This window comes from Phyllostomus discolor, chromosome 8, assembly GCF_004126475.2.
Source record: "Phyllostomus discolor isolate MPI-MPIP mPhyDis1 chromosome 8, mPhyDis1.pri.v3, whole genome shotgun sequence".
Lineage (NCBI taxonomy): Eukaryota > Metazoa > Chordata > Mammalia > Chiroptera > Phyllostomidae > Phyllostomus > Phyllostomus discolor.
In genome coordinates, this window is record NC_040910.2 from 110,175,761 (window position 1) to 110,201,976 (window position 26,216).

Here is a 26,216-nt window from a genome sequence, read left to right on the forward strand (position 1 = left end):
TGAGGGCAGCTGGGCATGGGCGTCGAAGCCCGAGTGCGGTGAGCAGGGTCCCCCAAGGATTGGGTCTCCCCTCACCATGTCCCGCACCATCACTTCTGGCCCGGCTCCTGCTGTTCCACTGGCCTGGTCGGCTGTGCCTTTGCTCTAGTGGCCTCTTGTTTTGGTCTGGAAGCTGCCAGATGTTCAAGTTCAGGAGGGAACTTGAGAGGAAGAGTTCGTGCATCGTGTTGTCTTCATGAAGCAGCTCCCTCCTCCCTCCTCCGCCCTCCCTCCTCCCCAGTTACCCACCAGCAAAAGCTTCCATCTGACCACGGGAGCAACCCCAGTCCCGCTCTTGAGAGGGTAAGGACCCGCCTCCAGGCTCGTCCCTCCCGGCCTCCCTGGGTTCACGGCTGCCAGGTCTGTCTTAGCGCCAGAGTCTGGCAGATCATGTCACAGTTCACAAAATATATGGGTATCCACGTGGCCCCAAAACAACACAGGCAGCCACATGGAATATATCAAAACAAGAACGTTTACGTATGTTGACAAGAAGGGTTGCGGAGACCACATGAGGATGTGAAATCAGTTTCAAGATCCCACGTGCACATCCGGGAGATGACAGACGGAGCTGGCGCCAGAGCGTCCTTCCTCACAAGAGGCAAAAAGCAGCAGGAGAAGGACTCCAGAGCACTCCTGCTCGCCGAGCATTCAGGCCTTCACTGCTGGTGGGCACGTCATTGGTGTCTGGTTCCGCTTTTCTACTCCGGGTCAAGACTTGTGACCCCCAAGTGGGCAAGAGCCCTGAACCCTGTCCGAATGAGAGTCAGTCTATGCCGGGCCGGGGCTCTCGGGGCTGAGATCAGACCTGGTACTCAAGGCCTTGGGCCCCGGGGATGGACTCTTCTCCTGCTGATCTCTTTGTCCCTCCTGCTGCGCTGTGGCCTCAGCAAGAAGGAAGGACCTGGGAGTGGAGAAGGGGACCCCAGAGCCGGGCCCAGAGGCCCAGCATCACGGCTCTGGGCGCCCACAGACTGAGTCCTGCGTCCTGAGACAGGGCCACGCTGCCTCCAGAACACCGGCCCTGCTGACCACGGTCATTTCATAACAAAAGTGCTTTTCCTTCCGCTTGAGGCTCTTTCGTTCACACAAGACGTCAATGGCCATGGGGGCTACTGGTTCTCAGAACGGGGGGGCCCGCCCCCCTCAGAGCCCCCCTGAGGCCGGTTCACCCAGAGCACGGCCCCCAGCATGCTCAGGAACACCGGCAGCTTCAGGAAGACCAGGAGCAGGAAGTGGACGCTGCTGAGCAGGGCCCTGTGGGGACACAGTGACAGAAGTGAGCTGCCTCGCCGGACCCTCTTCCCAGCTCACGGCTCCCAGGTTGTGGGTTCCAATAGCCCATGTGCGGGCAGGCCTGGGCCCCAGGGACACTGGCCCCCGCCTCCCCTGCCTCTCTTCCCTCATCCTTACTGTTGTCACCCTTGGGTGTTCTACTGGCGGGGAAATGAGGGGGTCCTTATAAGAGGAGGAGGAGATTAGGACACAGACTGTCACAGGGGAAACCCTGGGAAGACATGGGGAGAAGCTGGCCGTCCCCAAGCCCCGGACAGAGGCCTCAGGAGAAGCCAGCTCTGCGACCCAGGGATGCAGACGTCTGGCCCCTGAATCGTCACCGAGACGGTCAGCTGTCCCCGCCACCCAGCCTGGGGCGCTGCGTCACGGCGCCCGAGCTGACATGCGGGGCGTCTCTCACGTGTCCCTGTTCCCTGAACTTTACACAGCGTACTCATCTATCAATTAATTAATTAACTCTGTGACACGATAATTATCTCTCCATTGTAAGTGCCTGGAGGGCAGACCCCTGATCATGTTCTTCATCCCCCATCCCCTGTGTTCCCTAAATCAGTGACAGACCTGGGGGTGCTCCACAGTTACTCACTCCGGAAATGAATGACCCATGCAACGCTGATCAAAGACCCTAAGTGGTACTTACATCTCATTTTGATTCATGAAATTAAAAATCTCCTAGCTTTTATGTATTAAAACCAGGTCAAGGGAAAGCAACTGTCAACACAGAGGGCAAAGGGGAGAGGGGACAGAGGAGTCCCGGGGTGGAGAGACGGGGAGGTCCCACAGGGACAGGGCGGGAAGGCCCGGCAGCAGGAGGGCGCAGCAGGGGCAGACACGAAGCCCAGAGGCCGAAGCGGGGGGTGGGAGGGAAGGGGCGCTCAGCGTCCAGAAAGCCCCTGAGCTGCGGGGCGGGCAGGGCGCTGGGGGGCAGCAGCCAGGCTCGGGGTCTCCCTCTGTGGAAGGGGAACAGGGGTATCTGCCCTTCCTCCTCAGGAGGGGTCATCGGCGGGTCAAAGCATGAACAGGACAACGGACAATAAAGTCCTGTGAGAGCGGGACTTACCTGCCTTCGGGGTGCAGGCTGCTCACAGTTGGGGAGCTTGTAGGGACCTCGGTGGTGACCGGCACTGTGAACGTGGTGGGGATGGTGGTCAACACTGTAGTGGCTGCTTGGACACAGAACAGGTTACACTCCACCCTGCCTGCCCCCTCCCTCAGCCCTGCACGTGGCTCTCAGCCTGGAGGCGTGGGGGCTGCCCTGACTCAGGAGCCTGGAGCGGGGCCATGGGAGGGGCCCAGAGCCCAGACCGCTCCTATCCCCTTGGCCTCTGGCAGACTCAGGGCCTCAGAAGGTGCTGCGTCTGGGCGCTTGTCCGAGAGGGCATGCTGCATGGGACACAGCTCAGGCCCAATTCTCCCCTGTCTGATTTATCCACTATGGACGGGGCAGGAGGGGGCTGCCTGGGGGGTAATATACCCAAGAGACTCCAAGGTCAAGACCAGCCCTGAACAAAACCACGATGTTCAGGAGGAGCCTCTACATCGGACACGTTATTACGTTTCTACAACTAAGATAGGTCCTGCTTGGACACTCGGTCAGGAATCCATAGGACAACGACTGTGCCACACTCTGCAGCTGTAACAGTCCCCCCAGGTTGCAGTGTGGTGGGGGCTCTGTGGAGTGAGTCCCCCAGCTGCCCCCAGAAGTGCCCGGTGAGCTGGCGCCGGCTGTCCGAGGGTCAGCAGAAGCAGAGCCCATCAGGTGAGCTTGTTCAGAGCCCGGTGCTCCCAGCACCATCTGCATCGGGAAGGCCTGAGGAAGCCACCGTGTACAGCCCAGGGGCACACACAGCTCAGGATGGGATGCCAGGCTCCCAGAATGCAATGGTCTGACTGTGGAGGCCTCTGCGGACCTCAGGCACTGGGGACAGCACCCCAACTGTGGAACCAGGGACGGGATCGCAGCTGTGAGTCCCGACTCCAAACTCCACAGACCGCAGGGACACCTGGACACCAGAGGTCCCAGGACAGCACTGGAAGGAACTGGGATCTCTGGGATCTCTGGGTCCCACCAGGGAGGGTCCCTATGGCCCCCAGGCTGAACCGGGGGCCATCACTGTGATCTCTCTGGGCAACAGGTCAGGCCCGGAGCTGGGTGGAGAAACTCGGTTGCCCAGAGAGGCCTGGCCCCGTCCGGGAGGAGCCCCCGGAGCCTGAGAGCCGCTAAGAGAAGCCCTGCCCCTCCGAGCCCACATGAGCAGCGGGGCCCATGAGCCCTCAGGACTCAACCACCCTCTGGGACAGTTCCCTCTGAGTGAGCACAGTCCCTGACAGGGACCTCCAGGGACCAGGACAGAGCAGGCCCTGAAGTCACACAGCCACACACACACACTCTCTTACCTGGGCCAACGGTCACTTTAACTGGGACGCCATGATCAGATCCGACTCTCTCAATCATACACCAATAAGTGTCTGCATCCTCCCGCCTGAGCTTCTCCATGGTCATGGTGAACACACGGCTGGTCTGATTGTCCCTGATGGACAAACGGTTCCTCTTCACCTCCTGCTCTGATCCCGCGGTTCTAACAAGGATCCTACAGATACTGAAATCAGATCCTCGACACCAGTACTTCACGTGCTTCTCCCACCCTGGGACATAGCGACACTGCACGGTCAGCGAGCCCTGCTCAGGGCCTCTCGCTTCTCCTGGACCCGTGATGACAGCTGATGAGCCTGGAAAACACAAACCCATGTGCCTGTCACCTGGGCCCTGACCCCCACACTGAAGACAGAGCCGCAGCCTCCTGCACGGTGACAACTCCAGTAAGTCCACGTGCCCGGTGAGAGGCACAGAGTCCAGGGAGTCATCACCTTCCTCAAGACAGACCTTTGTCCTTCAAACTTCCACTGCGTCACAGCCGCCTCCAAATCCCCTGAGAGCACAGCCCCAGATCTCAGAGACACGATGTGGACACTGGGCAGTAACAGCTTCTGACAATTCACCCCTCCCCCTCCCCGTGGCAAGAAATCCCCATGTCCCCTCAGGGTCCCTGGCGCCCACGTCTGTGTTAAACTGGTCTCCTGGGGAGGAAGCAGCAGAGGACCCATGTCCACAGGAGGGGGGTCGGGCCTGACCTGTGCCCGTGACCTCGGAGGCCCGGCTGGGGCACCCGCCGCACCTGGCTGTGCAGAGGACGGCCCAGGTGGTGCTGATGGCCCCGGTGGGTCCATCGTGAGCCCCGCCCCCTGTGGGAGCAGCTTTGAAACTGACCAAAGCAATGACACCAACTATGGAACCCTGTCGCTCATCCCATTTTCTCCACCGAATGGTTGTCAATATCAGTTTAAGATAAAAACACCTGGGCTCGCACCTCTTGTGTCTTGTAAGATTTTTCTTAAATTTAATGAAAAATTTCAGGCAAGAGTTAAAAAGTGAGAAAACTGACAAGCCTTATTACCTCCTGTCTTCAAACAACCTGCAAGGACACCAGCCCACCCAGTATTTCCCATGTGACCTTTTCCCTGAAGCACTCAGAGCAAAGGAAATAAATTAAGTGAGACTTCCATCTAAAATCCTTTAAGCTTATGAACCAAAGGCAGACTGGTCACAAAAATGACAGACTCTGATGATTTATTTGCTGCCAAAGCCCAGGGGGTGTGAATGCTGCAGTGTGTGAGGGGGCACCCAGAACAACCGGAGTTATCTTCTGGGGGGCGGGCCCCTTGTAGGGCACAGCTTCCCCCGCTAGGGGGTGCTCTGGGAGCCCATCTGGACCAGTGCCCCAGCCGGCGTTGTTGTGAGAGGCTGCATTCCGCATCAGTGAATTTTTTTTTTGAAGACTCTTTCAACACGTTTGCCCACTTCATGATGGGTAAATACTTTATTGATATGAAACAGGAGAAACAAAAAATGGCAGAAGCACTAAAAGGCATCAACATTGGCGAGTTCAAAAACCGTTTTGAGCCGTGGAAAAAATGTCTCAATAGGTGTATTGCATCAGATGGAGAGTAATTTGAAGGAGACTGAAGTTTAAACATGTAACAATAAATACACAATCATTTATAAATCAATTCTGGGGATTTTTTGTTTCCCCTTCAGATGTGTGGGAGGAAACCGGAAGTGCATGGGAACAAGTGTGTCCCACAGCTTCCACGTTTTTGTAAAAGCGCATAGAACACGGGCAGACACGGAGCATTGCCGAGGTCTGGCAGAAGCAGCTCCCTAAACGCTCCAAGACTGAAATCACTGCATGTGTCTCTGAGCCCAGTTCAGCTGAGGTAGAAATGAAATGAAGAACTTAAACATTTGCACATGTTCGCAAGTTAAACACACACGTCTTACATGACCAATGAGTGAAGAAAACGATTAGAATGAAAATGTTCACCCCTTCTGACTAAACAGAAAGAGAAAGCACTACAGATAGAAATCGGGGGCGGAGCTTAAGCAGCACAGCGGTCTGTCGCAGACACCAGCCAGCCCCCGTCTGGGACACGCCCCTCCCACGGCAGCAGGGACTCTGCAGATGCAGTGAGTGTAAGGCCTAGAGGTGGGGAGGGTCTCAGGGTGGCCCAGGTGGACCCAGGGGAACCCAGCCCCGAGCACCAAGGTCCCGGTTCCCGGGGCGCTCACCTGGGAGGGTGGGAAGCAGCAGAGCTGGGCAGCCAGGTGGCCCTGCCCCCCTGGACCCGGGCCTCCCTGAGCATCAAGCCCCAGCTGTGCCCAGGGGCTGACACTGGGCCCAGAACAGGCACCTTCTCACCTCTGGTCTTGCCTCCTTGTGACCCCACTGCATGCATCTCCGACATCACACCGACCGCACTGACGATGGTCCCGTCTTTGCTCTGTCCCGAGCAGAAGCTCAGGCAGGCAGGTGAGCCAGGTGGAGCGACAGTCCAGAGAGCCTGTCACCCTGGCTTCACTGCCTGTCCCCTCCCGGTTCTCTGAGCGCTTTAGGGAAGGGGGCTCGGCTCTGGCTACAAGGCACCAGCAGCCGAGGAGGCTCTGAAACAACCCGGGTCCCTGAGCCCCACCCTGACTGAGGGTGTGAGCTGGAGCCAGGGACACTGCTCATTCTAACCACCTCCTGAGTGACAGTCCCTCACCTCGAGTGCCGCTAAGGGACGCCCTGCCACTCCAAACCCATGAGAGCGGCAAGTCCCATGAGCCCTCAGGACTCAACCACCCTCTGGGACAGTTCCCTCTGAGTGAGCACAGTCCCTGACAGGGACCTCAGAGACCAGGACAGAGCAGGCCCTGAAGTCACACAGCCACACACACACTCTCTCTCTTACCTGGGTCAACGGTCACTCTAACTGGGACCCCAGGATTAGATTCATTTTTCTCAAACCCACACCAGTAAGTGTCTGCATCCTCCTGCCTGAGCTTCTCCATGGTCACGGTGAAGGTCCTTCTCTTCTGATTGTCCCTGATGGACACACGGTCCTTCTTCACCTGCTGCTCTGATCCCGTGGTTCCAACAAGGATGGTGCATTTCCTGAATTCAGCTCCTCGACACCAGAACTTCACGTGGGTCTCCCACCCTCGGTCATAGCGACACTGCACGGTCAGTGAGCCCCGCTCAGGGCCTCTCGCTTCTTCTGGACCCATGATGACACCTGATGAGCCTGGAAAATACAAACCCATGTGCCTGTCACCTGGGCCCTGACCCCCACACTGAAGACAGAGCTGCAGCCTCCTGCACGGTGACAGCTCCAGTAACTCCACATGCCTAGGGAGAGGCACAGAGTCCAGGGAAGAATTGCCTTCCTCAAGACAGACCTTTGTCCTTCAAATTCCACTGCGTCACAGCCGCCTCCAAATCCCCTGAGAGCACAGCCCCAGATCTCAGAGACACGATGTGGACACTGAGCAGTAACAGCTTCTGACAATTTACCCCTCCCCCTCCCCGTGGCAAGAAATCCCCATGTCCCCTCAGGGTCCCTGGCGCCCACGTCTGTGTTAAACTGGTCTCCTGGGGAGGAAGCAGCAGAGGACCCACGTCCACAGGAGGGGGGTCGGGCCCGACCTGTGCCCGTGACCTCGGAGGCCCGGCTGGGGCACCCGCCGCACCTGGCTGTGCAGAGGACGGCCCAGGTGGTGCTGATGGCCCCGGTGGGTCCATTGTGAGCCCCGCCCCCCACGGGAGTGCCTTTGTTATTGACCAAAGTGGTGACACCAACTGGGGAACCCACGTCACAGGATCCCATTTTCTCCATTGAATGGTCGTCAACTTCAGTGCAAGATAAAACCACCTGGGCTCGGTGGTTTTATCTTGTGTCTTGTAACACAAGACCTCTTGTGTCTTGTAAGGATTTTCTTAAACTTAATGAACATAATTATGCAAGAGTTAAAACATGAGCAAACCGACAAGCCTTATTGCCTCCCGTCTTCAAATAAACAGCCCACACGGGACACCAGCCCCCCAGTATTTCCCATGTGACCTCTTCCCTGAAGCACTCAGAGCAAGGGAAATAAATTAATGAGATATCCATAAAAAATTCTTTACGTTTATGAACCAAGCAGACTGGTTCCAAAAACAATAGACTCTGATGATGTATTTGCTGCCAGTGATCAGTAAGCACGAATGGTGCAGTATCTGATGGAGAACCACAAAAAGGCAAAATTATCTTCCGGTAGGTGGGCCCTTGTGACTCAGGTTCCTCCACCAGACGAGCATGGTGGGCAGCCGTCTGCTCGGCGTCCTGGCTGGGGTTTTTGCGAGAGGCTGCACTCAGCTTCGGTGAATTTTTTTTTGAAGATGCTCAGCACGTTCGCCCGTCTCACCACGGGCGATGTCCGAGTGCCCGGCCCACACCGCAGGTGTGTTCAGCAGGTGTGAGTGGGAACGGCCTGAAGCCTGTGCCTCAGGCTCCTTCTGCACCAGATCGCTCCCTGGCCGCCTGTTGTCTGGATGAAAAAAATTCCTCAAGGGTCAACATTTCATCGATGTCAAAGAGGTGAAACAAAAACCGGCAGAAGCACTAAAGGGCATCAAGATCGATGACTTCAAAAATATTCTGAGCCGTGGGAAAAATGTCCCGACAGGTGCGTTGCATCAGATGGAGAGGACTTGGATGGTGGCTGAGGTTTAAACATGTGAGGATAAATACACAATTTTTTATAAGTAAATTTTTTCTGTTTCCCTCTTGTATGTTTGGGATGAAAGTGGAAGTGCATGGGACAACTGAGTTAAGCGTCATCAGACACTTTTTAAAACTCACTCAGAGAACACGGGCAGACAGGGAGCATTGCCGAGGTCTGGCAGAAGCAGGTCCCTAAACACTCCAAGACTGAAATCATTGTGTGTGTCTCTGAGCCCAGTTCAGCTGAGGCAGAAGCCAAGAGCTTAAATGTTTGCACATGTTCACAAGTTAAACACACACGTCTTACATGACCGGTGAGGGAAGAAAATGATTAGAATAGAAACATTTAAATCTTTTGACTAAACAGAAAGAGAAAACACTACAAATGTAAATCGGGGGCGGAGCTTAAGCAGCTCAGCAGTCTGTCGCAGACACCAGCCAGCCCCCGTCTGGGACACGCCCCTCCCACGGCAGCAGGGACTCTGCAGATGGAGTGAGTGTAAGGCCTAGAGGCGGGGAGGGTCTCGGGGTGGCCCAGGTGGACCCAGGGGAACTCAGCCCCGAGCACCAAGGTTCCGGTCCCCGGGGCGCTCACCTGGGAGGGCGGGAAGCAGCAGAGCTGGGCAGCCAGCCGGGACCCCCCGGGACCCAGGCCTCTCTGAGCATCAAGCACCAGCTGTTCCCCGGGGGGCTGACACTGGGCCCAGAACAGGCACCTTCTCACCTCTGGTCTTGCCTCCTTGTGACCCCACTGCATGTGTCTCTGACACCTAACCGACCACACTGACAATGGTCCCATCTTTGCTCTGTCCCGAGCAGAAGCTCAGGCAGGCAGTGAGCCAGGTGGAGCGACAGTCCAGAAAGCCTGTCACCCTGGCTTCACTACCTGTCCCCTCCCGGTTCTCTGAGCGCTTTAGGGGAGGGGGCTCGGCTCTGGCTACAAGGCACCAGCAGCCGAGGAGGCTCTGAAACAACCCGGGTCCCTGAGCCCCTCCCTGGCTGAGAGGGTGTGAGCTGCAGCCCCAGCACCTGAGCCCCTGAAGGTCCCAGGGTGGGACTGGCTCCTGGGTTCCTCCCCCTGTGTGTGGGGGGCAGAGCCGGGGCGGGGGGGGGGGGGGGTGGAGGGACGCGGCCCCGACAGGGGAGCTTCTGCCCCTTTCCCCCCCCGACAGAGCAGCGGGCACTCAGCAGGCCCTCGGTTTCCTCCCACTCAGAGGGTCCGCTGCTGGGCTGGACGCGTCCCTTCCCCCCCCCCCCCCCCCCCCCCCCCCCCCCGACTGACCCTCTCTGGGTCCCGCCCAGCCTCAGTCCTGCCCATTCCTGCAGCCCCGCCCACTGACCTGGGATGAGGAGCAGGAGCAGAGGTGGGAGCAGCCACATGGTCCTGGCGCCGCCTTCTCTCCCTGGGGACCATCAGAGGCCAGTGACCTCCAGGGACTGAACGGAGTCTAGAGGGAAACTGCCTTCGCTTTGTCCAAATCTTTGGGTTTTATCTCTCTCCTCCACTTCCCGTATTTGTTGTCCTCGGTTACTTCCTCATTTCATTAGCTGCAGACAGCCAGTGTCCTCCTGGACAAGTGTAAGCCTGGTGTGTGTCCAAGGCTTTGGGGAAGCAAAGCGTCCAGGCCAGGCCAGGGCTCCGCCCGTCTGTGCCTGCGAGGAGCTAAGAAGGTGGCACCAGCACACGGGGTGGGACGGACGTCACAGCCTGACAGCGGAGCTCAGAGCTCGGGTCCCAGGGAGCGAGGGAGACGCGCTGGGTGTGCACTCAGGAAGGACGCGGTGCTCAGGGCTGACACCCAGCCTGGCAGCGGGAAGTGTCCCGTCCCACCTGCCTCCAGGCTGCCCCACCCCAGGGAAGCTCAGCCCCCCTCCCACCCTGTCCCCCATCCCTCCCTCAGGACGGCCTCCTTCCAGCCCCAAGTCTGTCTAAAGCAGAGCCCCAGGTGGTGACAGGAGAAGGAAGGAGAAGCGGCCTTTTCCCTCAGCCCCGCTGTGACCTGGGTGGCTCTCCCCACCTCTCTGCGTGTTTCTCTGGGGGCTGGGGCTCTGGGCAGACCCACTGCGCCGGGCACACTGCTCCTTCTAACCACCTCCGGAGGGACGGTCCTGCACCTGCCCTTCCTGCAGAAGGTCCCCCCCGCTCCTTGTTACCTACATGCTCCTCCTCCATATCAGTTTTGCCTCCTTCTTTTTAAAAATAAATGTTTGTGATTTTTTTCAATGTTTGAAGAGTTCTGTGTTTGTAACCGTTGGAAGAATTGTGATCCCATGTGGGTGGGAGCCCTGAACCCCATCCAACGCAGGGTAGGTCCATGCCGAGCAGGGGCTCTCGGGGTTCACATCAGACCTGGCCCCAAGGCCTTGGGTCCCAGGGACGGGCCCTTGTCCTGCTGATCTGTCTGTGCCTCCTGCTGCGCTGTGGCCTCAGGAAGGGAGGACCTGGGCAGTGGAGAAGGGGACCCCAGAGCCAGGCCCACAGGCCCCGCATCATGGCTCTGGGTGCTAGGGACTGCTTCCTGCGTCCTGGGTCGTAGGTCCTGCATTGCTTCCAGAAGCATCGGCCCTGCTGACCACAGTCATTTCATAACGAAAGTGCTTTTCCTTCCGCTTGAGGCTCTTTCGTTCACACAAGACGTCAATGGCCATGGGGGCTACTGGTTCTCAGAACGGGGCGGCCCGCCGCCCACCTCAGGGCCCCCCTGAGGCCGGCTCACCCAGAGCACGGCCCCCAGCATGCTCAGGAACACCGGCAGCTTCAGGAAAACCAGGAGCAGGAAGTGGACGCTGCTGAGCAGGGCCCTGCGGGGACGCAGTGACAGAAGTGAGCTGCCTCCCCAGGTTCTCTCCCCAGCTGACCTCTCCAGGTTGTGGGTTCCAATAACCCACGTGAGGCCCCAGGGACACTGGCCCCCACCTCCCCCGCCTCTCTTCCCTCATCCTTACTGTTCTCGCCCTTGGGTGTTCTACTGGTGGGGAAATGCTGGGGGACCTTATACGAGGAAGAAGAAATTACAACACAGACTCTCACAGGGGAAACCCTGGGAAGACACGGGAGAAGCCGGCCGTCCCCAAGCCCAGGACAGAGGCCTCGGGAGAAGCCAGCCCTGCGACCCAGGGACGCGGACGTCTGGCCCCTGAATCGTCACAGAGACGGTCAGCTGTCCCCATCGCCCAGCCTGGGGCGCTGCATCACAGCGCCCGAGCTGACTGATGTGGGGGCGTCTCTCACGCGTCCCTGTTCCCTGAACTTTACACAGCGTACTCATCTATCAATTAATTAATTAACTCTGTGACACGATAATTATCTCTCCATTGTAAGTGCCTGGAGGGCAGACCCCTGATCATGTTCTTCATCCCCCATCCCCTGTGTTCCCTAAATCAGTGACAGACAAGGGGGTGCTCCACAGTTACTCACTCCGGAAATGAGTGAGTGACCCATGCAACGCTGATCAAAGACCCTAAGTGGTACTTACATCTGATTTTCATTCATTAAATTTAAAAACTTTTTACTTTTATGTATTAAAACCAAGCCAAAGGAAAGCAACTGTCAACACAGAGGGCAAAGGGGAGAGGGGACAAGGGGTCTCTGGGTGGAGAGACGGGGCAGGTCCTGCAGGGACGGGGCGGGAAGGCCCGGCAGCAGGAGGGGGCAGCAGGGGCAGACACGAAGCCCAGAGGCCGAGGTGGGGGTGGGAGGGAAGGGGCGGCTCAGCGTCCAGAAAGCCCCTGAGCTTCGGGGCGGGCAGGGCGCTGGGGGGCAGCAGCCAGGCTCGGGGTCTCCCTCTGTGGAAGGGGAACAGGGGTATCTGCCCTTCCTCCTCAGGAGGGGTCATCGGCGGGTCAAAGCATGAACAGGACAAGGGACAGGAAAGCCCTGTGAGAGCTGCCAGGTGCTCAGGAGACACAGGGGACAGTCACTGTCACCGCTGTTGCCATAGCAGTCACTGGGGAGACAGGGCTTCCCAGGCCCTCCCTGTGCTCCCAGGGTTTGGGCCAAGAGCCATCCTTGTGTCCCCATGACCCCCGAGTCCCCACACCCAACACGCCCTCTGCCCTGACACCTGCTCGTCCATGTCCCACACTCTCAGATCCACAGGGACATTCCCCGTCTATGTGACCAGACTCACCACAGTGCTGGTGACACAGGACTTCACTCGGTACAGTGGGACGGATGAATGAGGGAGAACACACCTCCCAATGCCCTCAGCTCCAAGGGGCAGGCCCAGGAGGCGGTCACCACAGACCCTGTGCCCCCCAAGAGCAGGTGGCAAGGGCCCCTGCACCCTGGCTGGGACAGGGGCTACAAACAGTCTCCCCATTGGAGAAGTCTGGGACAAGTGGGCCTCAGGGAACAGCAGCATCCGAGCTGACTTACCTGCCTTCGGGGTGCAGGCTGCTCGTATTCCGGGAGCTTGTAGGGACCTCGGTGGTGACCGGCACTGTGGACGTGGTGGTGGGGGTGGAGGTGGTCAACACTGTAGTTGTTGCTTGACACACAGAACAGGTTACACTCCACCCTGCCTGCCCCCTCCCCCGGCCCTGCACAGGGCTCTCAGCCTGGAGGCGTGGGGGCTGCCCTGGCTCAGGAGCCTGGAGCGGGGCCATGGGACAGGGCCGGGAGCCTGGACCGCTCCTATCCCCTTGGCCTCTGGCAGACTCAGGGCCTCAGAAGGTGCTGTGTCTGGACGCTGGTCCGAGAGGGACATGGAGTCAGCCTGGAAGGGCGAGGGGGCCCAGGACTGCCTCAGGTCAAGGGCAGGTGGACTTCAGCTGGAGGCTGAGCACTCTCTGTTATGACAGGGCCTCTGCCAACGCCTCCACGTCTACTTTACCCAGCGAGGACGCAAGCAGAAGTGGGCCACCTGGTGGCCCCCACTCCCGAGGTCTGGGACCCCCAAGGTCGGCACCAGCCCTTAACAGAATCCCCATGTTCAGGATGCGCCTCTACATCGCACACGTTATTAAGATTCTGCAACTAAAGTAGTTCCTTGTCAGGAACGTGGCCAGGAATCCACAAGCAATGAATGGGCCACACTCTGTGACTGTAACGGCCCCCCCGGGTCCAGTGTGGTGGGGGCTCTGTGGAGTGTGTCCCCCAGCTGCCCCCAGAAGTGCCCGGTGAGCTGGCGCCGCTGTCCGAGGGTCAGCAGAAGCAGAGCCCATCAGATGAGCTTGTTCAGAGCCCGGTGCTCCCAGCACCATCTGCATCGGGAAGGCCTGAGGAAGCCACCGTGTACAGCCCAGGGGCACACACAGCTCAGGATGGGACGCCAGGCTCCCAGAATGCAACGGTCTGACTGTGGAGGCCTCTGCGGACCTCAGGAGATGGGCCATAGGCTGCCAGCTGTGGCACCTGGGATGGGACCAGCACCTATGAGTCCCGGCCAAAAACCACACTAAAAGTGAGGACACCTGGACACCACAGGTCCCAGGACAGCAGTGGAAGGAATTCAGGTCTCTGGGTCCCACCAAGGAGGGTCCCTATGGCCCCCAGGCTGAACTGGGGACCATCAACGTGATCTCTCTGGGCAACAGGTCAGGCCCGGAGCTGGGCGGAGAAACTCAGTTGCCCAGAGAGGCCTGGCCCTGTCCTGGAGGAGCCCTCGGAGCTCAAGAGCTGCTAAGGGATGCCCTGCCCCTCCGAGCCCATGTGAGCAGCAGGGCCCATGAACCCTCAGGACTCAACCACCCTCTGGGACATTTCCCTCTGAGTGAGCACAGTCCCTGGACAGGGACCTCAGGGACCAGGACAGAGCAGGCCCTGAAGCCACACAGCCACACACACACTCTCTCTCTTACCTGGGCCAACGGCCACTTTAACTTGGACGTTAGGGTCAGCTCCAATTCTCTCAATCCCACACCAGTAAGTGTCTGCATCCTCCCGTGTCAGGTTCTCCATGGTCACGGTGAACATGCGGCTGGTCTGATTGTCCCTGATGGACACACGGTCCTCCTTCACCTCCTGCTCTGATCCTGTGGTTCCAACAAGGATCCTGCAGTTCCTGAATTCAGCTCCTTGACACCAGTACTTCAGGTAGGGCTCCCACCCTGGGTCATAGCGACACTGCACGGTCAGCGAGCCCCGCTCAGGGCCACTCGCTTCTCCAGGACCCATGATGACAGCTGACAGATCTGATGAGCCTGGAAACAAACCCATGTACCTGTCACATTCCTCACCATCTACCAGAGGGCAGGGCCACAGCCTCCTGCACGGTGACAGCCCCAGTAAGTCCACGTGCCCAGGGAAAGGCACAGAGTCCAGGGAAGCATCACCTTCCTCAAGACAGACCTTTGTCCTTCAAACTTCCACTGCGTCACAGCCGCCTCCAAATCCCCTAAGAGCACAGCCCCAGATCTCAGAGACACGATGTGGACACTGGGCAGTAACAGCTTCTGACAATTCACCCCTCCCCCTCCCGTGGCAAGAAATCCCCATGTCCCCTCAGGGTCCCTGGCGCCCATGTCTGTGTTAAACTGGTCTCCTGGGGAGGAAGCAGCAGAGGACCCATGTCCACAGGAGGGTGGTCGGGCCTGACCTGTGCCCGTGACCTCGGAGGCCGGTCTGGGGCACCCACCACACCCGGCTGTGCAGAGGACAGCCCATGTGGTGCTGATGGCCCCAGTGGGTCCATCGTGAGCTCCGCCCCCTGTGGGAGCAGCTTTGAAATTCACCAAAGTGGTGACACCAACTGGGGAACCCACGTCACAAGATCCCATTTTCTCCACCGAATGGTCGTCAACGTCAGTGCAAGATAAAAACACCTGGGCTCGGACCTCTTGTGTCTTGTAAGATTTTTCTTAAACTTAATGAAAAGGATCCAAGAAAGAGTTAAAACATGAGCAAACCGACAAGCCTCGTTGCCTCCTGTCTTCAAACAAACAGCCTACAAGGACACCAGCCCGCCCAGTATTTTCCATGGAGTCTTTTTCCTGAAGGTACTCAGAGCAAGGGAAATAAATTAATGAGATAGTCATCAAAAATTCTTTACGATATGAACCCAAGGAGAACTGGTTCACAAACATGATAGACTTGCATGATTATTTGCTGCCAAAGACCAGTAAGTGTGAATGTTTCTGTATACCCGTGGGCCCTAAAATAAAGTGGAGTTATCTTTGGAGGGCCAGCCTTTTGTGGTCCGGGCTTGCCCGCTAGGGGGCGCTCTAGGAGCCCACCTGGACCAGTGCAGCAGCTGGCGTTGCTGTGAGAGGCTGCGTTCGGCGTCAGTGAACCTTTTTGCGGACTCTCGTCCACACGTTTGCCCATCATGATGGGTGATTTGTGAGCGCACCTGCCCGCACCGTGCTGAGTGCTCCGCAGTTTCGACCAAAAACCGCATGACCTTGTGCCCCACGCTCCCTAGTCACCTGATCTCTCCCTGAGCACTTTGCTGTGGTCTCCCCAGATGAAAAAAATCGTCAACGGTAAAGGTTTGGTCAATGTGGAAGAGGTGAAACAAAACATGGCTGTACACAAAAAGGCCTCAAGTTGATGAGTTCAAAAACGCTTTGGTCCAAGTGGGAAAAACGCCTGGACAGGTGCATGGCATCAGATGGAAAGGGCTTCGATGGTGACAGAAGTTTTACTTTTAACATGTAAGGATAAACACGCGGTCGTTTATAAATTCCGGGGTTTTTTGTTTCCCCTCCAGATGTGTGGGAGGAAACCGGAAGTGCACGGGAAGAAGTATGTCCGACAACTTCAACATTTTTGTAAAAGCGCACAGAGCGCGGGCAGACACGGAGCATTGCCGAGGTCTGGCAGAAGCAGCTCCCTAAACATTCCAAGACTGAAATCACTGCATGTGTCTCTGAACCAAATTCAGCTGAGGTACAAACCAAGAGCTTAAACGTTTGCACATGTTCGAAAGTTAAACACACACGTCTTACATGACCGGTGAGGGAAGAAAATGATTAGAAGAGAAATGTTCAAATCTTTTGACTACATAGAAAAAGAAAGCACTACAACCATAAATCGAGCTTAAACAGCACAGCAGTCTGTCACAGACACCAGCCAGCCCCCGTCTGGGACACGCCCCTCCCACGGCAGCAGGGACTCTGCAGATGGAGTGAGTGTAAGGCCTAGAGGCGGGGAGGGTCTCGGGGTGGCCCAGGTGGACCCAGGGGAACCTAGCCCCGAGCACCAGGGTTCCGGTCCCCGGGGCGCCCACCTGGGAGGGTGGAAGCAGCAGAGTTGGGCAGCCAGGTGGCCCTGCCCCCGGGACCCGGGCCTCTCTGAGCATCAAGCCCCAGCTGTGCCCGGGGGCTGACACTGGGCCCAGAACAGGCACCTTCTCACTTCTGGTCTTGCTTCCCTCTGACCCCACTCCATGCGTCTCTGACACATAACCGACCACACTGACGACGGTCCTGTCTTTGCTCTGTCCCGAGCAGAAGCTCAGGCAGGCAGTGAGCCGGGTGGAGCGACAGTCCAGAGAGCCTGTCACCCTGGCTTCACTACCTGTCCCCTCCCGGTTCTCTGAGCGCTTTAGGGAAGGGGGCTCGGCTCTGGCTACAAGGCACCAGCAGCCGAGGAGGCTCTGAAACAACCCGGGTCCCTGAGCCCCTCCCTGGCTGAGAGGGTGTGAGCTGCAGCCCCAGCACCTGAGCCCCTGAAAGTCCCCAGGGTGGGACTGGCTCCTGGGTTCCTCCCCCTGTGTGTGGGGGGCAGAGCCGGGGGTGGGGGGACGCGGCCCCGACAGGGGAGCTTCTGCCCCTTTCCCCCCCGACAGAGCAGCGGGCACTCAGCAGGCCCTCGGTTTCCTCCCACTCAGAGGGTCCGCTGCTGGGCTGGACACGTCCCTCCCCCAGGACTGACCCTCTCTGGGTCCTGCCCAGCCCCAGTGATGCCCATTCCTGCAGCCCCGCCCACTGACCTGGGATGAGGAGCAGGAGCAGAGGTGGGAGCAGCCACATGGTCCTGGCGCCGCCTTCTCTCCCTGGGGACCATTAAGCGCCAATGTCCTCCAAGGACTTGAACGGAGCCCAGAGGGAAACTGCCTCTGCTTTGTCCAAATCATTGGTTTTTGTCTTTCTCCTCCACTTCCTTTATTTGATGTCTTCAGTTCCTTCCTAATTTCACCAAGTAGCAGAGAAGCGATGTCCTCATTGACGAGTGTATGACAGATGTGTCTCAATGACTTGGGTGAAGCAATGCATCCAGGCCTGGCCAGGGCTCTGCTTGCCCACGGGAGTGCACGGAGCTGAGAAGGTGTCACAGGCACTCGGGACAGGATGTCCGGTGGGGCCATACAGAGGAGCCCAGAGCTCGGGGCCCAGGGAGCAGGGGAGGCGCTCCCACTTTGGGGAGGTCACAGCACTGAGGGCTGACAACCAGCCTGGCAGCAGGAACAGTCCTGTCCCCAAACTATCTCCAGGCAGCCCCTCCACAGGGGGCTCAGACCCCCTCCCACCGTGTCTCCTGCCCCTCCAGACAGCCTCCTCCCTGACCCAAGTCTCTCTGAAGCACCCAAGCCCAGTCCGTCCTGCTCTCAGGAGCCAAAATAGTGACCTCCTTTTGTTCTCACACATTCACACACACTCACACACACTCTCCCTCCCCTTCAAACACAGGGTCTCAGGCACATTGTTTAGGAAGAGAGACAGGGACCCCGAGACCTCCCATCCCCAGTACCATGTCTACATGATACAGGAGGGAAGAGCTTCACTTGGACCAATGTCACTGTAACGTGGACCTCGGGGTCAGCTCTGGCTCCCCGCCCCACACCCTATGCAGATGGCTGCAACATCGTGCCCGGGCGCCTCCGTGGCGGCCGGGAGCAGAGCCGGCACATGGACTGGTTTGCTGACCAGGCCCTGCCAGATGAAGGCTGCACACCAGCCACCAGAGCCTCAGGCAGCTCCCTCCGCCTCCCAGCTCCGACCTTGGGGAGCTGAAGCTCACGAGGTCCTTTTGATCGAAGGCAGCATTTCAATACACGCACACAGAGGAGGCAGAGTCACAAGATTTATTACTTACAGATCTGGGAATGAGGTGATGGGGAGATGGCAATTAACCAGGCAAAGGGCCGTCCTCTGTCCCAGGTCCCAGGGAGCAAAGGACAGAGCAGGGTAGCAAGCACCTGTTACTTATGCAATGGTGGGGGTGAAGGTCATTAACTTTTCTCGGGTTCAACTCAGTGGTTATTTTCAAAGGTGCCCTGGGAGCAGCAAGGCAGGGTGTTAGGCAGGAATCCTTAGTTCAAGTCTTCAGCTCAAGGGCCAGCCTCTGGGTGTGGGCAGGGTGGTCTCGCTGCAGAACGCAGGGCAGCAACTCAGAGACATGCATGCGTGTTCTCTCAGGTGGGTGGTTAGTCGTGCACGGCCACGGTGAACACGCGCTCCTCCGGCCTGAGGTACACAGCGCTCCTCTTCCCCTTCGCCTCCGGGCCGGGGCTGTGCACGAGGACGGTGCAGCCGCTCCCCTCGGCGCCCTCACACCACCGCTGCACGTGCGCCTCCCACCGCTGGTCGTAGCGGCACTGCGCCACCACTGCCCCAGGAGAGAGTAGAGGGGAGGAGACGGTGAAGGAAGGAGCAAAAATGAATGGAGCAGGAAATACACACACAACAGAGAAGACCCACCAAACCACCAACTCCTATTTTCTTTTTAATGCCCCAGCAAGATGCTCATGACATGAAGAGACAAGCTCAAAACACCCCATAATGGGAATGAAGGGGGACCCACCACACACCTTGCATGTATATTAAAAAAGACAAAGGAAGATAATATAAGAAGAGGAAAAGAAAATAAAAGGATATCGAAACAAGTTTATGTCAAGGTAGTTGAGACTAAGATGCAATAACTAATTCCTACCAAAATAATGGACCAGAATTAGCACAAAAAGAAATAGAAAACACAAATAATCCTGCAACTATCTAAATGAACCAAATCCATCATTAAAGTCCTCCCAAAAAGAAAATGCCAGGTCTATGCAGCTTTAATAGTTTCCTGGATGCCAGCCAACAGGGAGGCATAGGTAGACACACTGTGCCCCCTTGCATAACCAGAAGAAGGACAGCAACAAGTTTAAAAAGAAAAACCACCCAGAGCTCCCCGAAAATTGAACAGTATGCAAGTCCAACAACCAAAGAGTTAAAGAAGAAACATGCATCCAGACTGGTAGGTGGGGCAGAGACAGACAGCTGGGTGGAGAGGACACATGGCAAGGTGGTGGCTGGAGGACCGGGAGGTCTCACACTTGTGCACCAATAAACCAGGAAGTAAACTGGGAGCAAGTCACACCACACAAGCCAGGGTTCCAGGGCCAGAAAAGAAAGCCTCAAAACCTCTGGCTGTAAAGACTCGTGTGGCTGTGGTGGCAGGAGAAACTCCCAGCCTCACAGGAGAGTTGGTTGGAGAGACCCACAGGGTCCTTGAATGTACACAAACCCACCCACCTGGGAATCAGCACCAGAAGGGCCCAATTTGCTTGTGGGTATCAGGGGAAGTGACTGAAAGCGGGACCAGAGTCAGGCAAGTGACCTACGGACATTGTTCCCTCGCAGACCCCTCCCCCACACACAGCCTCCCAACACAGTGATGTGGTTGCCCCGCCCTGGTAAATACCCAGGGTTGCACCTTTACAACATAACAGTTGGGCCAAGACAAAAAAAAATATGGCCCTAGTGAAAGAATAGAGCAAAACTCCAGAAAAGAACTAAGTGACATAGAAATAGCCAACCTATTTCATGCAGAGTTCAAAACAGTGGTGATCAGGATGCTCACACAAATGGTTGAGTATGGTGGGAAAATACAGGAAAAAGTGAAGCCTCTGTGAAATGAAACAAAGAAAAATATATGGGGAACCAAGAGTGAAAGGAAGGAAACTGGGACTCAGATCAACGATTTGGAGCAGAAAGAAGAATAAACATTCAACCAGAACAGAATGAAGAAACAAGAATTCAAAAAAAATTAGTAGAGGCTTAGGAACCTCCAGGACAGCTTTAAACATTCTAATATCTGAGTCATAGGCATGCCAGCAGGAGAAGAGGAAGAGCAAGAAATTGAAAAGTTTTTGAAAAAATAATGAACAAGAACTTCCCCAATCTGGCAAAGGAAATAGACTTCCAGGGAGTCCAGAAAACTCAGAGAGACCCAAAGAATCTGAACCCAAGGAAGCACAAACCAAGGCACATCATAATTACATTATCCAAGATTAAAGATAAGAGAGAATCTTAAAAGCAGCAAGAGAAAAAGAGGCAGTTACCTACAAAGCAGTTCCCATAAGACTAACAGCTGATTTCTCAAAAGAAACTGTACAGGTGAGAAAGCGCTGGAAAGAAGTACTTGAAGCCATGAGAGGCAGGGACCTATATCCCAGATTGCTCTATCCAGCAAAGCTTTCATTTAGAATGGAAGGGCAGATAAAGTGCTTCCCAGATAAGGTCAAGTTGACAGAGTTCATCTTCCCCAAGTCCTTATTATATGAAATGTTAAAGGGACTTATCTAACAAAAAGAAGAAGACCAAAACTACAAACAGTAAAATAACAACAAATTCACAACTATCAACAACTGAACCTAAAAAAGGAAAAGAAAAGAAAGACAAACTAAGCAAACAAGTAGAGCAGGAACAGAGTCACAGAAATGGAGATCACGTGGAGGGTGATCAGTGGGAGAGGGAAGGGGAGAGAAGGGGAAAAGGTACAGGAGTAAGTAGCATAGATGGCAGGTACAAAACAGGCAGGGGGAGGTTAAGAATAGTATAGGAAATGGAAGCAAAGAACTTCTGTGCATGACCCATGGACATGAACTAAGGTGGGGGAAGTGGGTGGGGGGGGATGCAGGGCAGAGAGTGATAAAGGGGAGGGAAAAAATGGGACAGCTGTAGTAGCATAATCAATACAATATACTTAAAAAAAGAGTTTCCTAAACATTTAAGGAAGGAATGTTTATCATACAAAAACTTCTGAAGCAGAAAAAGAAGATGCAAGCCCAAGGGCAGGGAGTGAGAACAGCATAATCTTGCTGCCCAAGCTGACCAGCGTGGGCAGGAAATAAATACTATGGACAAACATCGCCCGTGAGCATGAGCACAAGGGTCTGAAACAAAACCTCAGCAAGATGAGCCCAGGGACACAGAAGAAGCATAATGAATTATCACCAAGTCCGGTTTATGCCAAGGACACAAAATTGTCGGGCCATTACAAAATCAAGAGTGTAATGAGTATACCACATTAACAACGTAAAAAGGATCAATCATGTGGTCATTGGAATAGACACATAAAGAGGATTTGATAGAATGCAACAGCCCTTTGACTCGGAGGACTTGCTAGACCCTGGGGGTTAGCCACTGCTCCCCCCACGGTGCGGGGCCTCTTTGCCCCAGAGATCAGGTATGGAACCAGGGACGGGATCAGCAGCTATGAGTCCCGACTCCAAACTCCACAGACCGCAGGGACACAGGTAAAGACCGCAGGTAAAGAGACAGTTACCTACAAAGCAGTTCCCATAAGACTATCAGCTGATTTCTCAAAAGAAACCATACAGGCGAGAAAGTGCTGGAAAGGAGTATTTCCTCTGGACGCCAGAGGTCCCAGGACAGCACTGGAAAAAACTGGGATCTCTGGGTCTCACCAGGGAGGGTCCCTCTGGCCCCCAGGCTGAACCGGGGGCCGTCACTGTGATCTCTCTGGGTAACAGGTCAGGCCTGGAGCTGGGCGGAGAAACTCAGTTGCCCAGAGAGGCCTGGCCCTGTCCTGGAGGAGCCCCTGGAGCCCAAGAGCTGCTAAGAGACTCCCTGCCCCTCCGAGCCCAGGTGAGCAGCGGGGCCCATGAGCCCTCAGGACTCAACCACCCTCTGGGACAGTTCCCTCTGAGTGAGCACAGTCCCTGACAGGGACCTCAGGGACCAGGACAGAGCAGGCCCTAAACTCACACAGTCACACACACACACTCTTACCTGGGCCAACAGCCACTTTAACTGTGACGCCATGGTCAGATCCGCTTTTTTCAATCCCACACCAGTAAGTGTCTGTATCCTCCTGCCTCAGCTTCTCCATGGTCACAGTGATCGTGTGGGTGGTCTGATTGTCCCTGATGAACACACGGTCCTCCTTCACCCCCCACTCTGATCCCGTGGTTCTAACAAGGATGTCGCATTCACTCCACGCAGCTCCTCGACACCAGTACTTCACATGCTTCTCCCACCCTGGGTCATAGCGACACTGCACGGTCAGCGAGCTCCCCTCAGGGCCACTCACTTCTTCTGGACCCGTGATGACAGCTGATGAGCCTGGAAAACACAAACCCATGTGCCTGTCACCTCTGCCCTGACCCCCACACTGAAGACAGAGCCGCAACCTCCTGCACGGTGACAGCTCCAGTAAGTCCACATGCCCGGTGAGAGGCATAGAGTCTAGGGAAGCACTACCTTCCTCAAGACAGACCTTTGTCCTTCAAACTTCCACTGTGCCACAGCCGCCTCCAAATCCCCTAAGAGCACAGCCCCAGATCTCAGAGACACGATGTGGACACTGGGCAGTAACAGCTTCTGACAATTCACCCCTCCACCTCCCCGTGGGCAAGAAATCCCCATGTCCCCTCAGTGTCCCTGGCGCCCACGTCTGTGTTAAACTGGTCTCCTGGGGAGGAAGCAGCAAGGACCCATGTCCATAGGAAGGGGGTCGTGCCTGACCTGTGCCCGTGACCTCGGAGGCCCGGCTGGGGCACCCGCCGCACCTGGCTGTGCAGAGGATGGCCCAGGTGGTACTGATGGCCCCAGTGGGTCCAGATGCCCCCCCAACAGGAGCGTCTTTGAAACTGACCTGGGTGGTGACACCAACTGTGGAACCCACGTCACACGATCCCATTCTCTCCACCGAATTACTTTGATTTCTTTGTCAAAAACTAAATGTGGGAGTTCTTTACGGACTGTCCGTTCTGACCCCATTGACCCCTTGTCTCTCCTGCCGACCCACAGGGCCCTGGCCGCTGTGGCTTTACAGGAAGGCAGGTGGACTGAGCAAAGCTTTCCTCATCATATACGTTCTGGTTCTTTTTAAAAATTTCCTCATCTTTGAAAGAGTCAGGATTCAGAGACACGTTTCTTTACTGTAAGAGAAACGACACTGAACACAATGAAACAGGACAACAGTCACCAGGCCTCAGTGACAGACCCTGGGACGTAGTGGGGCCTTCGGCCAGGAGGAGAGCAGGGCCCTTGACCCTGGACAGACTCTTAGGCTTCTTATTCCACCTCAGTCATTCTGGTTCCCAAAGCCCCGCCCCACTCACCTGGGATGAGGAGCAGGAGCAGAGGTGGGAGCAGCCACATGGTCCTGGCGCCCCGTTCTCTCCCTGGGGACCCTCAGACGCCAGCGACCTCCAGGACTGAACGGAGCCCAGAGGGAAAGTGGCTTTGATTTGTCTGAATCATTACATTTGTCTCCCTCCTCTACTTCCTTCTTTTTTGTCCTCGGTTACTTCCTTGTTTCATTCATTAGGACGAAAGCAGTGTCATCACTTATGAGTGTACCACTGATGTGTCTTCAATGATTTGGGGGAAGCAAAGCGTCCAGGCCTGGCCAGGGCTCCACTCACCCTTGTGAGGAGCTGAGAAGGGGGGGCCAGCACACGGGGTGGGGGATGGGCGGTGGGGCCGCACAGAGGAGCTCAGAGCTCGGGTCCCAGGGAACGAGAGAGAGAGACACGCTGGGTGTGCACCTGGGGAGGATGCAGCGCTCAGGGCTGACACCCAGCCTGGCAGCAGGAGCAGTCCCTTCCCCAACCTGCCTCCAGGCTGCCCCACCAAAGGGGGTCTCAGACCCCTTCCTGCCCTGTCCCCCTGCCCCTCCCTCTGGGCAGCTTCTTCCCAGTCCTGAATCTCCCTGAAGCAGAGAGTGTGATGAGGACCTGATGGAAAAGTAACGGCATGTTCCCTTCATGCTCCTTTTGTCTCGGACGGGTGTTTCCCCACCAAATCTTTGCATGTTTCACTGTCTGTGGGCTCTTGGAAAACTGACTTCCATGGAAACGGATTCCTCCACTGACCCCTAAGTGCCTGTCCCTCCCCTCTCCCCTCTCCCTTCAGAAGGTCCCCTCTCTCCCTCTCTGTCACCTGTCCACTTTCTCTCCAAATGAATTCTTTGTGTCTCTGTTTTAGTATACATGTTCCATATTTGTGAATTTTGTTCTGCCTTTGGGAGGTTTCTGTTCTGTGTTTTTGCTTTTTCCTCCAACCCTCAGATGAAGTATTTATTTTAGAGGTGATGTATTTTCGCAAAAGCTCCTTATTTCTGGTTCTCTGGTTGCTGATGTTCTCACCTCTCCTGTTCCCTGAATTACATCTCCTGACTGCACGCTCAGTTTTGGTTCGGTTCGGTTGGCTCATTCTCCCCCACACCCCGGCCCTTCCCCAGTGTCTGATATTTCTTGGTTATCTGGTTGTAACTGATCCAAGACAGCACTGGCTGACATCTGTGAGCAAGTGGGAGCAAAATAACATGCAAAACGGTTGTGTTTGACTGTGTCAAACACTCGGAGTCGTCCATCTTTTCTGACTTCAGGTGTGTTTGAAGGTGAGCGGGCAGACAGGCGGCGTGCACACTCCAGAACGGAGCGGACGGGAGCCGGGCTCCAGCCCCGTCCCCCGCAGCCAGGCCTTCCTACTTTACCGAGTTACAGAACGGCCTGACGTCTTGTTCTCCGGCTGAAGCCTGTGCACAGACATTTATTTGGGGCATATGCCAGCACCCATTGTTACAGGGTGCAGCCAAGAGGGGGGACCCCAAATAGGCATTTGAAATGGGGTCCAGAACTTAAGGTGTCCAGGAGATTTTAAGATATCTCCATCCCCCACCCCAGGGTGTGGGTTGGGGGAAGGGGCAAATGGAGCAGGGCCATTGAGAGCTGTTGAACATAGCAAAAGCCTTGCAGCTAAGCTCTGGCGTGGTCTTTTGGCATATCTATGGCCTTTGACTGGTTGCATAGATATGTTAAGTAGCTGTGATCAGCTCCAAGCCAGGGGAATGGAAGTAACTTCCTCACCCAGAAGTAACTTCCCCACCCAGATGTAACTGGGGGCAGGTCCCCTGAGTTACAGCGCCTGCGTGGGAGCTCAGAGAGGACTGGCTCCAGGACATGGGGCCACGCCTGCCCAGACTCATGATGGCAGCCCAGTAAAGCTGGAAGGATACGAGTTCTGGCATGTGAAGCCGTGTGTGGGAGGAGTCGGAAATGGAGCTGCAGAGGAAGATTGGCCGCGGGGATTTAAAACCCAGACTTGGCGGCCATTGAGGAGGGAGAACCATGCTGCTTTAGAAGGGAGAACCATGTGCAGCCCTGAGGAGGAGAGCCATGCGCAGCCCTGAGGAGGAGAACCATGCTGCTTTAGGAAGAAGAGCCATGCGCAGCCCTGAGGAGGAGAACCATGCTGCTTTAGGAGGAGAGCCATGCACAGCTCTGAGAAGGAGAACCATGCACAGCCCTGAGGAGGAGAGCCATGCTGCTTTGGGGAGAAGCACACGGACTTGACGGAGTGTAGACTCCTGCAGCCCTGAGGAGAGAACCACGCGGCCTGGCAGAGTGGGGCCCCCACAGCTTTAGAAGGAGGAACCACCACCTGGTTTTAGCAGAGATCCCGGCGACTCAGCCGAGGGTGCCGGGAACCCAGGGAGGTCTCCCAGTCCAGAGGGAGTACTAACTGAGAAGAACCAGAAGACTACCTAAGCCATGGACTTCTATTTCCTTTCTTGAGATACGGTACTCTGGACTGGGCAAAGGGGGAAGGAAGGAAGGACTGTGTGTTTGTGGGTGTTTTAAGGGACTTTGGGATTTTGGTGAAGACATTAGGTCACTACT

General features: G+C 56.2%; 2 protein-coding genes across 5 annotated transcripts; both read right to left on the reverse strand.

Annotated features, from left to right (window-relative positions):
* Positions 1-404: 404 nt before the first annotated feature.
* LOC114503886 (CMRF35-like molecule 5) lies at positions 405-17,575 on the reverse strand. 4 transcript variants are annotated; one of them, XM_036034089.1, is made up of 6 exons: positions 17,292-17,575; positions 14,218-14,559; positions 6,625-6,957; positions 3,733-4,065; positions 2,396-2,498; positions 405-1,296 (listed from the first exon to the last, which is right to left on the reverse strand). In XM_036034089.1, the coding sequence occupies exons 1-6, from the start codon at positions 17,329-17,331 to the stop codon at positions 1,152-1,154; spliced, it is 1,296 nt and encodes a 431-aa protein (XP_035889982.1). In that variant the 5' UTR covers positions 17,332-17,575; the 3' UTR covers positions 405-1,151. The 4 variants fall into 4 exon arrangements, with proteins under 4 accessions (XP_035889982.1, XP_035889983.1, XP_035889984.1 ...); XM_036034090.1 differs by having other exon boundaries at positions 2,396-2,459; positions 17,292-17,574; XM_036034091.1 differs by lacking the exon at positions 6,625-6,957.
* A 787-nt stretch (positions 17,576-18,362) lies between these two features.
* Positions 18,363-23,764, reverse strand: LOC114503026 (CMRF35-like molecule 7). The gene is made up of 3 exons (XM_028520374.2): positions 23,652-23,764; positions 22,318-22,650; positions 18,363-18,907 (listed from the first exon to the last, which is right to left on the reverse strand). The coding sequence occupies exons 1-3, from the start codon at positions 23,689-23,691 to the stop codon at positions 18,726-18,728; spliced, it is 555 nt and encodes a 184-aa protein (XP_028376175.1). The 5' UTR covers positions 23,692-23,764; the 3' UTR covers positions 18,363-18,725.
* Between the last annotated feature and the right edge of the window lie 2,452 nt (positions 23,765-26,216).

What these genes read in the sequence shown, in the direction of transcription:
- LOC114503886 (XM_036034089.1), bottom strand. Translation starts at nt 17,331, where the DNA reads ATGTGGCTGCTCCCACCTCTGCTCCTGCTCCTCATCCCAG. An exon ending in TAAAGTGGCCGTTGGCCCAG is followed by an intron (nt 6,958 to 14,217) that starts GTAAGAGAGAGA and finishes TGTATTTTCCAG; the next exon opens with GCTCATCAGGTGTCATCATG. An exon ending in TAAAGTGACCGTTGGCCCAG is followed by an intron (nt 2,499 to 3,732) that starts GTAAGAGAGTGT and finishes GTGTCCAAGCAG; the next exon opens with CCACTACAGTGTTGACCACC.
- LOC114503026 (XM_028520374.2), bottom strand. Translation starts at nt 23,691, where the DNA reads ATGTGGCTGCTCCCACCTCTGCTCCTGCTCCTCATCCCAG. An exon ending in GCTCCTGCTCCTCATCCCAG is followed by an intron (nt 22,651 to 23,651) that starts GTGAGTGGGGCG and finishes TGTGTTTTCCAG; the next exon opens with GCTCATCAGCTGTCATCACG. An exon ending in TAAAGTGGCTGTTGGCCCAG is followed by an intron (nt 18,908 to 22,317) that starts GTAAGAGTGTGT and finishes CTCCTGGGGCAG; the next exon opens with TGGTGGCGCAGTGCCGCTAC.